Source organism: Populus euphratica, unplaced genomic scaffold (assembly GCF_000495115.2).
Source record: "Populus euphratica unplaced genomic scaffold, PopEup_1.0 scaffold3.1, whole genome shotgun sequence".
NCBI classification, from domain to species: domain Eukaryota; kingdom Viridiplantae; phylum Streptophyta; class Magnoliopsida; order Malpighiales; family Salicaceae; genus Populus; species Populus euphratica.
This window is the reverse complement of record NW_011499847.1, coordinates 1,547,319-1,558,819: the sequence shown is the minus strand read 5'-3', so window position 1 is coordinate 1,558,819 and position 11,501 is coordinate 1,547,319. Positions and strand designations below refer to the sequence as shown.

Here is an 11,501-nt window from a genome sequence, read left to right as displayed (position 1 = left end):
CCCCCCCCCCCCCCCGCCCCCAGCCGCAAGCCCCCCTATGGTTATTACAGTGGCTTTCCCTGCAAAGATGACCAGCAACAGTCTTAGATGCACTTTTTGCTCCTCAGGCAGTTGAAATTCTCGTAATGTATAAATAACATGTGGTCTTTAGTAACGACAAGTCATTGATTCACAGAAACTCAAAACAAAAAATTCAATTTCCCTCGAGGCTAGGTTTCCATTCTCACATGGTATGCCCTGGTAACCCATATTGGTAACATCCTAGAATGTTACACCCGCATATTTCCAGAGCAACCCCCACCCCACTCCCAAAGGCACACCAAAACACACAAGCACACTTTGCTCTTATCTCCAACCATTATTATGAAGTTGCAATGAACAATCAGCATAGTTAAGCGATTGGAAGCTTTTCATCATCCACAAAACCAACTGTAAAATTTTATTATACCCTGAATAAAATGACCCGATTCAAGTAAATAGAACTTTAGGCCAAATTCCTTGAAACTTGATGAAACATAAAAGGAAAGATCCTTACCTAATTTCACTTTCTTTTTGGTCATGAAGTATAAGGAAGCACCAAAACTTGTAGCTAATAACAGCCCAGGAACATCAGCCCCAGCATAAGGTGCCACAGAAGGTGTGGAAGTGCCATTAACATAAGTTAAAACCATCAAAGCTCCATATACTCCTGCTTGTAAGCTTAACTCTCCAGTTGATGGCATTTCCACGGAAACTGGGATCTTCTTGATTGTAGTCTGCAGCCATTGTGGCATTGATCCCATCCCAGGACCATTTACAGGTTTAACATCAGCATAACGGATGTTACTACTGGCAACTTTTCCTGCTCGACGCTGAGTCAAGCTCCGCATAAGCAGCATATCATACGCAGTTTCAACCTAAAAATCACAATTTAACTACATTCATGAGAAAATAAAAATTATCTAAAACACAATGATACAAAATCTTATTCAAGCTCAATAAATGCTTGTGACAGAAAGTAAATGTCATAAATTAGACCATATCTGTGTCAATTTAGTGACCACTACATAGGTACCTGTGTTACGCTGCAAGCTGCACAACAAAAAAAAATAAAAATGATTCACCTGAATTTCATAGCCTAACCCGTAAAAAGAATTTTGAAAGAAAAAAAGAATGTGAACCACAACCAAAAAAAAAAAAACTCTAAGATGACAATTTTATTTTTAAAATATTGAGATGGCTACATGTTGGATCAATTAAGGTTTTGCAACCTAACCCTTTAAACCCATGAATTGGATCATGAACTCCAATGTGTTTAATTTTTTTTTAGATTAATTCTTATTTAATTAGTGAGCTGGGTGATGAACTTAACTTGTTTTAATAACATTGTTCTTTTTAAAACTATTTTTTGTTTAACTAAACAAAAAAATAAATAAATAGAAGCTTGAGAATCTAAGCACCAACTAAAAACCAAGGTGTTTATTTTAAACCATGATAAACCCACAAATATCAAATAAAAGCAAATTACATAGTAAAATTCAAAATAAATAAAATGTTAAAGAATGAATATAGAAAAAAAAATCAGCCAGGAAAATTAATACAAATGAACAAAAACAAATTAAAAATAAAAAGCCCAAGGGCATAGGTCTGGGTCAGCCCACACACCTGGGCCTGTTTTATAATTTTTTTTCTTTTTTGGGGGGTGGATTTTCTGAAAAAATATGCAGGCATTGCCTGCTATAAGAGTGAGGTGGCTAGAAAAATGACAACAGTCTCCTAAGGGTAAAAAACCCATTTTCACCGATTTTTTCAACCAAAAACATGTAAGAGACATCATAGGGACTTCCAAAAACCCACTCTTGGTATTAAATCACCACTTAATCGGTTAAAAAACAAAAAAATCAACCCAATTCAAATAAAATCCCAAAGCCCGATCTAATTTTTTGGGAAAGATAAATGAAAAAGAAGACCTAAATGGAACTACTCTCGCCAAAGAAACTCATTGACATCAAGAATGATGTATTTCACCACACAGAAGCATCCGTTTTTAAACTTATTCTCTTCTTCACTGTAATCCGGCGACTTCTCTTCTCTCTTAGCTCAAGGAACAAAATGAGAAGAAAAGGAAGTTTTGGACCAAAATGTAAAAAATACTCATAAAAGAGGGATTAGAATTGAAAAAAAATTGAAAAAAAGAACTTCAAGGATGAAAATTGCAAAAAACACGCCTCAGCTACAGTAAATAAAAAAAAAGAGCAAAATCCTAAACGTTTTATTTTTCTTTGTAATTCTAATTCTAATGTAATCATTTCATAACGACACCACAAACTTATAGCACAACGAAGAACTGTAGCAAGACAGGTCAGTATAAATGCAGAAACATCAATTGAAAAGGGTAGAAAACAGGGAAACTCTCTTAACTAAGCTTCAAGCAGAAGTTCATAAATAACACGAGTGAAATAAACCTTAGCCAGTCAAGAATCTTGAAATAATCGCTAGAAAATGGCAAAAAAGGACCCAAAACACCACAACTGAAAATTACATGCCATAAATTCTACCAAGATCATTATCTCAAGAACCTCTAAAAAATAACTAAGCAAAAGCAATTAAAAATCAATGCAGGACAGCATCTTGATGACCGAGATTTGTACACCCCATTTATCATGTACCTCCACTAAACTCACTAATCACTCTATACACTGAACTTAGAGCTATGGTACCTTTCACAGTTCTAAGTTCTAACCCATACACTGGCTGTGCATCTAATGGCACGCTGGCTTCCAGTTACTTTTAAAACTCAAAAAAAAATAAAAATCAAATTCTAATGGGCATGATGATACGAAATCCAATCCATTATAACTCATAAGCTAAATTTAACACCAGCGCAATAATTAATCCAGCTGGCACCAAACCCAGAAACAAATTTTCAACCTCTAAAAGCTAAATCTCACATTTCACAAAAACCCATCATTAATAACCACCCAAAACACAATAAATACACTTCAAAACAAAACCAATTAATAAAATTAAAATCTTTAACTAAACACTTCTTTCCACACGAAATTCGAAAATTCACAGTTAGCTAAAAAGACACAAATTTTATTGAAAAAGAAAAGGAAAGGTAGAATAACCCAGTGTGCGTGAGGACATGTTTATCACCTGTGCAATAGCTTCCTGGTCATCTTTACAAGTAGCAACAATTAATTTTTTGGCGCGAAGTATTTCATCGAACGACGCGCCGTCTGGGACACCGAGAAGCTCGAGTGCGCTCTCCACGGACATCTCAAACGGCGCCGACGAATCATCGGCTCTTGAGCCTGCTCTCACTAAATTACGCTTGGGTTGCACAATTACTCCCCTCCAAAAATACGGATCCTTTTTTAATGATGATTTTATTTGATTTAAGTTTGAGGGGGTGTGAACCGGTGGTCGTGAGAAAGGTGAACCGGATGGAGAGAGACGGTTGGACCGGACCGAGAGAGATGCAGCCATTTGTTCTTTTTGTGGACAAAATGGAAGACTGGTTTGGTTTCTTTTTGTGTTTAAAGAGAGAGAATAGAAGAAGAGTGAGGAAGCTAGCAACTGTTAATGATTAAGAGAATTTTCGCAAGACTACAAATTAGTCCTCCAACTATCTAATTGATTTCGATTGGGTCTCTAAATCTTAAGAGTACAATCGCAACTATTCTTATCGTTTCTCTAAAAATAAAGCACAACTATCAAATGTTAATTAGAGTTTGTTTTGATATAATTTTTAAATTATAAATTTTAATTTGATTCAAAATTCAAAAATTATTTTTCATAAATAACTCATTAAAAAATAAGTTGAAATAACTATAAATTAAAAAATATTTGGTAAAAATAACTCTATATGCACACGTGTGTGTGTATGTATGTATGTATATTTCAAACTAGTATTGGAACTCCTTTTCAAGTAAAAAAAAATACAACCATAAATGATGGGAAGTGAAATCATGACAATAAGTGTTTTTTTTGAAGAATCAATTATTGAGTTAACTAATAAAAATTATTGGATGACACATAGTCCTATTCATTGCCACTTAGGATAAGGATATTGTGCTTGCTAGTGAAAAAATAATAATATTGAAAAAAAATATTTTATAAATGAATTTTGCTAGTTTTAGAGTAAATTGATCAATTTTGAATTTTGAAAATTACATAGAAACTATATGTAAAAATGGGGGACGGATTTGTATTTTTCCCGAGATTGTATCTCTTTGGGAGTTTTGTGACGTATATCTTTGCCTCGCAGAGACCATTTGATGGTTTGCTTATTGATTAAAAAAAAAGAAAAAAAAAAGTAATGAGGGTCACTGAAGAAAGATATTTTGCCAGAGAGAGAATGGCTAATGTTTTGTATTCTTCTTTGACATTACTTGTTGGAGAACTGATGCCTCAAGTTAGCCTCTTTTGTTATTACATGACTCTGTTGATACTGTAAGAAGGATAAAAAAAAGGGATAAAATCATTAGTTTTGCTTCAGTGTCAGGTCACAAAAAGATGCTGGGACCAAAGCAGATGAATGGTGACTGGATTGAATAGTATCAAAGTTTTCACGAGTTTATAGAAGGCAAAACTCTATGTCAAAGACTACTGCAAATTCCTCACCAGCCTTCTGAAGCCGAGATCATTTGATCAATAAAATTCTAATATCTTGTCAAATAATCTCTTAATTGAAAATTTTAAGTCCTGTTTTGGTGAATAAACGACCATAATTGAGCTGCTCATAGTGCTGAATATGGAGGAGAGATATTTTGCTCAGGGATTTGATGTTTCAGTTCTTGGAGATGGGTGTGATTTTAGTGATCCTGGTGATGTTGGTATCTATGGTACAATATGATTCCCTTTCTCTTATCTTTTCCTGTTTTGGAGTCGCTTGTTTCCGTATTTTCATCCCTTTTCCGCTTAAACTATTACTTTATCCTGTTTTAACCGGAAATCGGGTTTTATACAGTGCCGGAGAGGAATTTCAGAACATTTTAAACCTGTCTGCAAGCGATTTGGGCTCCGATGACAAGAAGGTATGTCCACGGATAATCCTATATGTCATTTCTCATTGGATTTTCGTTCATATAGAAATAGGGTAAGAAGAAAAGAATAACATTTCACTGACCATCTAAAACCCAAAACTGATTTTCATTTGCAAGTATAGTTTATTTTCTTGATTTATTTATCAATGCAGTGAAGCATTCAGGTATAGAGAAATTTAAAATCTAGCATGTTTCTAAAGAAAATTGTAACAAGCGTCACATGACAGGCACTTGACACATCTGTAAATATTCATATTTCAATTCTGCCTTTAGGAAGTAATGCCCTTGGATCTTGAAGGGTCATCATGTCTCACCATGAATCACATTCATGCACCAGCACTACCACTGATGACAGAAATGGTTTCGAATATAGCCTACCTCTGATGACAGCAATGGTTTCGAATATAGCCCCATTTTGCTTGGAGTCTATACTTATGTGCGTAAATATCTAAGCCATTCTTCTCCGACTCGTTTAAGCAGATCTGGATTCCATTTGCAAGGAATGCTTGTTCTTCATTCGATGATTCATCTGGGTGGAATTTCTTTGAATTGAACGAACTTTTCGGTCAGCACTAGAGAAGTCCTGAAACAACTGTACAAGCTAATTTTTTGAGTATTAATCTCTGGCAAAGTAAGCAAGCTTTAGCAAATTTCTTTCTGAGGTCATGTGCTCCTTTCTTCTGATTACCATATGCAGTTTCACACTATCAAAGGCGAACACATAGCTACAAAAGTAATGTCATATCTCTCCAAGTGCGTTAGGGACTTGAGACAGCTCACGTGACTAAGATGGAGATTGTCAGATTTCCAAAATCCTTGACTCATTTCTTTCCGGGTAGCTTTCTAAGAGCTTTGCTGGGCTAAAAACAGCATGTCTCACACTGGACACTGTTTGATGGGCCTTTTCTGCTACATTTAGAATCGGGTGCAATCTTCGCTGCGTCAAGTGCAAGCTTTCCTTCTTTTTATAATCGATCTTAGCCTACCTTCCTCTCGAAGGTTGATACAAATACATGATGCGCGGATTTACACCTTTGCCGAACTTGCATGTTCATGGCTGGAGATTGGATTATAACGCGGCACAGATCATGGTCACAGGTACTACATATCACTTCGTTGATTAAATTGAATGCATAAGTGGGAATAAACAAAAGCAGAAGATTGATTGGATGTTTCTGCATATCAACTTACAACAGGAAAAATGTTTAGTGACCGGACTCGAAGCTGCCAATCGGGTGGTAGACTTTCTTGGAGAAGGAAATTTGCTTAAATAATTCCAGTCAAGGGAGATGAACCTCTTATCTCTAAGCACCCAGTAACCCTTAACAGAAACTTCGAGTTTAGCTCTCAATTTCCAATGCCTGATCATTTCCTTGCATCTCAATATGCTGTTATATTAATCTAAACCCTCTCGCAATTCTGAGTTGCATTCATACTATCATGGTTATCGCACCCCAATCAGGATATGACCTAGTAAAGGGCATGGGTTATTCTTTTGCTCAGTCCATTTACGGATCATTAAAATATGTCGTTCTTAATTTTTTTTTAATTATTATTGAATTTAGAAGAGTTAATCATTTCGTGAATTACTTTGTCAAATTACTAGATTTGATTAGGTTAATATTAAAATTAATTCAAATTAAAAATACATTTTTGATGGCCAGAAATATCCTTGATTATACAATTTGATTACCAAATAAAGAAAGAGATTAGAGAAAGAATTTGATTTTTGGTCATTCTCGTACCTAGAAGAAGAACTAAAACATAAATTTCGAGTTAATTCATCTTCTTAATCCCAAAATTAAAAATGTTGTTCTCGTTGCAGAGAATGTAACTTTTGTTTTTATTCTGTATAGGATAGTGCTAAAAATTTTATAGATACCCTTTTAAAATTTTGTGGAGAAAGGAGTTAAAAATAATAAAAGAATCAATTTAATTTAAACATTTAAATTTTTAGATTATGTTTTAAAATATAATTTATATTTTTTTAAGTAAATGTTTTTAAATTTAAATAGATATATATTATTTTATATTTAATTTTTATCAAGTAAACAAAAATAATAATATTTAAATTCATAATTGTTTAATCATCAAAATTATGATAATATTTAAAAAAAATAATTCAATTTAAAAACTTAAATTTTTAAATAAAATATTAAAATATAATTTATATTATTTAAAAACAAAATTCAATTTTCAAACTACATATACCTTCTTTGTTTTGTTTTTATCATTTAATTGCAATCATTGATTTCCCTTGGCTGGAGATGAGCCCCGATTAGACCGATTTGAGACGTCCAACTGTCATGCTGATCCTGATAACGTGAGCGTCCATTTCTGGATGGATGGAAGTTTCTGTGAACTTTCAGTGGACCCCGCAAGTTTTTTTGCACACGTGTTCTCACGTCTACCAGTAGTCACATACCGCTACATCACATCTTTCTTTGCAAGTTTTTGGTTTTATTACATTTTTGGCTTTGTGGATAGTGAATTCACAAATATATCACTTCCGTTTCTATAATTTCAATTTGTGCCCATTTGGTTACTGTTGGTTTTTCTTTGCATTTTTTGGGGAAAAAACCCCAGAACTTATCTTTTTTACAAAAAGAAGTTCAATTTTGTAGTTTTTTGTATTTTTGGGAAATATTAATACAATCCCTAACCCAACCTTTTGGCTTAAAATCCTAACTCAATAACATGAATAATGTGAAAAGGTCCACTGATTAGTTATTTTAAGATTGTTTTATTTTAAATAAATTATTTTTTCTTTTACTTGATTAGGTAATTTACTCTAGAAATATATTTTATTCCTCCATCCCCTGCGATGATTAAGTGACTAGCTAAAACCTAATATATAAAGTTAATCTTTGTGACGGGAAGTAAAAAAATAAAATAAAAAAAATCCTTCTCTCTGTGGATACATAATCACTACCAAATTACTCTTTTTTTTTAATTAATTATTATCTAGTAAGCTTGGGTTGAAGTTACTCAATTATATATTTTTCTATTTCATGTTATTTACAATCATTATTGAAATAGTTTATCTAGTTAACTATGTTTATTAGAACCACTTCAATTAGGCTAATTTTTTTTAATATCACTTAAATCAGTAATTAACATTAAGATTCTCATAGGAGTCCATGACAATGGAGAATACAAAATCCAAATCATCTATAGAATTAATATCTGGTTAATTGAGACAATAGGAAAGAATAAAAAATATTTCTGAATTTACTGGTTTCCCCAATCCTTTACAAATATCACGTGACGCGCGATGTACGAGATCCCATCCCATCACAGTGTAAAACCGGACTGTTATCATTATTTCCATTAAATACTAATAAATAAATAACCCTCTCTCAATAATTTCTTACAAAACAAAGTGTTTTTGTTTTTTTGTTTTTTAATTTCCAGAGCATCCGATCTCAGTTTATTCCTTTTCTCTTGACCCCTCCCCCTCCTCTCTCTCTGTCTATCTATCTCTCGCTGTGTACCGGAGGCAGATCACAAAAAAGGTACGTCTCTTTTTCAGATCCAAAATTGTCATTTCTCTCCTCCTTTTACTATCAGCCAATCAAATTCTTGTTGAATTGAAACTTTCATTTCTCATTGGATTTTGAGATTGATGCGCTTGTTTTGTTAGTTACTTCCTTAGTTTCGTTGAATTTTGATACTAAGTTGTATGATTGATGAAGCTTTGTTTGGCTACTATTTGTTAAGGAAGTTTTTTTAGTTCTGTCTAGGTATTATAATTATTGATCTGTTCCTGCTGTGCTCTTAAATTTTGAAGTTCTTCATTGATTTTTTGTTTATTTTTAATTAAATAGTATTTATAAGCTGATTAATGTAAATGATAATTCTTTTTTTCGAGATTAATTTATGGTGGAATCAATTTGTTTGACTTTTTTGTTTTAAAAATGAAGGTTGATAATGGGTGTGGAAACAAACAATCTCGATATGGAGGAGGGAACGCTTGAGATCGGCATGGGTGAGTTTTGCTGCAGTATAGTAATTAATTGCGAATTTGATTTGGAGACATCATGTGAATGCATAATGGAACGAAACAGAAATTGATAATTAATCGGTGAACTATACCCGAATGGAATGGATTAACACTGTTTGGGATGGCAAGAAATCAGTTAGTGAGATACTTGTTCTTAAATTTAAATTTGTTGAGTGTTTTACGAGTGGTGATCGAGGTTGTAGAGAGTAGTTATTGCGATTTAAATTTTTGTTTCATGTATTACAGAGTATAGAACTGTTTCTGGAGTTGCTGGACCTCTTGTCATACTTGAAAAAGTGAAGGTAATACTCCTCTTTTCTTGATTGATTATGCTTGGGATAATTTATTTGATTTGTTAACCGCTGTGGTGATGCTTCAGTTTTTATTGATTGGTGCGTTGTTTATTCACTATGTTAGGGACCCAAATATCAAGAGATTGTTAATATTCGTTTGGGAGATGGATCAACCAGACGTGGTCAAGTCTTGGAAGTTGATGGGGAGAAAGCTGTTGTTCAGGTAATTGCTGCTCAGCATTTTCCATCTTTTCTTTGCGACCGCAGGTTCAAAATAAGTTGGTTTGTTTCCTGATTAAAGTAAAAATCTTAACTTTAACATTGTGACTGTGGTCATGTGTGTGTGTGTGTGTGTGTGTAGAAGGATTGCTATAAATTGAGTTGTTTGAAGGCGACACTCTTAGCTTAATTTGTAGTGAAAAAAATTGCGCACCTTTTTTAAAGACTGAATGCATTCTTTCTTGGTATTTTCTTGGCTAGGTTTTTGAAGGAACCTCTGGGATTGACAACAAGTTTACAACTGTGCAATTTACTGGAGAGGTTTGAAGCCTTGCCTTTGATTATTTTTTTTAATTCTTAATTTGTCAAACAGCAATTGCAATTTTCGGCTCATACCAATGAACCTTCAACTACCAAACCTGTCAAATGCTGCAAATTAGACATGGAAAATAGCTGTATAAACCATCTGTAGGCTCACATGTTTACATGCCACCAAAAAAACATCAACCAGATAATTAGATCTCATTTATCACTTGTTCTCGTTCCTTTTCTTGTAGAAAAAATCTGCAGAAAATAGCTACAAATAGGACATATAAGTAGATAATGAATTACACCTATATCTTAAAGAAACACTGCTAAACCTTTGTCACAAAGGCAAGTCCCTCAATGCCTGTATTTCATGATACTCCACAGTTTTTGATATTTAGATGTCATGGATGAAGTTCACATGGTTATTATTATCATTTGGTTTTCTGATGTGGAATATTGCTTGTGCTGGATTCTAGTATATACCTCTGAAGCCGTAATGAATTGATAAGTTGGTGTATGGCCATTTACATCTTTGAAGTTTTAATTGAATTATAGTAGTTTCCTTAAGAGACTAGGTTTGCTCCGGTGACACCCTTGCTTTCCCTGCCCCTGTTTTGTAGGTTTTGAAAACTCCAGTGTCCTTGGATATGCTTGGCCGCATTTTTAATGGTTCTGGGAAGCCTATTGATAATGGTCCTCCTATTTTGCCTGAGGCGTATTTGGATATATCTGGTAGGCTATATTTTGGACTGAACAATCTTTATTAATATATGTTGCTCGTTGACATCTTCTTAGAGTGAATAATATTAACTGCCCTTTACTAAATGCTATGCCTTCTGCAGGGAGTTCTATCAACCCTAGTGAGAGAACGTATCCTGAGGAGATGATTCAGACAGGGATTTCTACAATTGATGTCATGAATTCTATTGCTAGAGGACAGAAGATCCCTCTGTTTTCTGCTGCTGGTCTTCCCCATAATGAAATAGCTGCTCAAATATGTCGCCAAGCAGGGTTGGTAAAGCGATTGGAGAAGTCCGAAAATCTTCTTGAGGTAATGTTCACACCTTATTGGATTGTGAGAACTAGACTCACAACCTTGTTCTCAATAAGATAACTGTTAAATGTGTAGTTGAATAATGTTCCATTATAATGGATCCTTGAAACAGTATTCTTTGGAGACACAAGGAAATAAATAAACCATATATTTAAACAGCGATACTAGCTTTATTGGAAGAATATTTAAATTTAATGAGTGGACCACAATTATGTTATGCTTCACAATTACTTCAAATGAAAAGCTCGTCTCTTGTTTAGTGCTCAATATTAGAAGAGTTCCTTGATTTTTTAGTACCTCATCAAATTGCACGTGAACTGGTTCAGGCATCACCTAGTGTTATTTCTTCATTTCCCTAATTCCATTCACCTTGAAGCATTGAAGCTTGTTGTTACTTAGATAGTTGTTTGGTTCACATTTCTTTCTCAGCTCTTTCTAACTTAAATTTGTAATTAGGTCACTAACTTGCCATGTGAACTTTCAGGGTGGAGAGGAGGACAATTTCGCCATTGTATTTGCAGCTATGGGTGTAAACATGGAGACTGCACAGTTTTTCAAACGTGATTTTGAGGAAAATGGGTCAATGGAAAGAG

At 34.0% G+C, this 11,501-nt stretch overlaps 2 protein-coding genes and 1 long non-coding RNA gene across 5 annotated transcripts in view; 2 read left to right on the top strand and 1 right to left on the bottom strand.

Moving 5' to 3' along the window:
* Positions 1 to 3,540, bottom strand: part of LOC105140632 (uncharacterized) — a 3,899-nt gene extending 359 nt beyond the window's left edge. The window contains exons 1-3 of the mRNA XM_011047532.1: positions 3,139 to 3,540; positions 536 to 896; positions 8 to 59 (exon numbers count right to left, since the gene is read on the bottom strand). Coding sequence (XP_011045834.1) covers positions 8 to 59; positions 536 to 896; positions 3,139 to 3,471 — 746 coding nt within the window. The 5' untranslated portion in view covers positions 3,472 to 3,540. The remainder of the gene's footprint in view (positions 1 to 7; positions 60 to 535; positions 897 to 3,138) is intronic.
* An 826-nt stretch (positions 3,541 to 4,366) lies between these two features.
* Positions 4,367 to 6,481, top strand: LOC105140607 (uncharacterized). Its single transcript, XR_845212.1, has 4 exons — positions 4,367 to 4,829; positions 4,955 to 5,021; positions 5,304 to 6,128; positions 6,227 to 6,481. It is a non-coding gene; the product is annotated as an uncharacterized LOC105140607 (long non-coding RNA).
* A 1,891-nt stretch (positions 6,482 to 8,372) lies between these two features.
* Positions 8,373 to 11,501, top strand: part of LOC105140588 (V-type proton ATPase subunit B 2) — a 5,217-nt gene continuing 2,088 nt past the window's right edge. Inside the window, exons 1-8 of one of the 3 annotated variants that reach the window (XM_011047481.1) lie at positions 8,373 to 8,544; positions 8,951 to 9,018; positions 9,280 to 9,335; positions 9,451 to 9,549; positions 9,807 to 9,866; positions 10,475 to 10,586; positions 10,697 to 10,905; positions 11,393 to 11,501. The exon at positions 11,393 to 11,501 is cut by the window's right edge and continues 68 nt beyond it. In XM_011047481.1, the coding sequence (XP_011045783.1) occupies positions 8,961 to 9,018; positions 9,280 to 9,335; positions 9,451 to 9,549; positions 9,807 to 9,866; positions 10,475 to 10,586; positions 10,697 to 10,905; positions 11,393 to 11,501 (703 nt within the window). In that variant the 5' untranslated portion in view covers positions 8,373 to 8,544; positions 8,951 to 8,960. Of the gene's footprint in view, positions 8,546 to 8,950; positions 9,019 to 9,279; positions 9,336 to 9,450; positions 9,550 to 9,806; positions 9,867 to 10,474; positions 10,587 to 10,696; positions 10,906 to 11,392 lie in introns of all 3 variants that reach the window. The other 2 variants (XM_011047473.1, XM_011047489.1) reach the window with 2 other exon arrangements.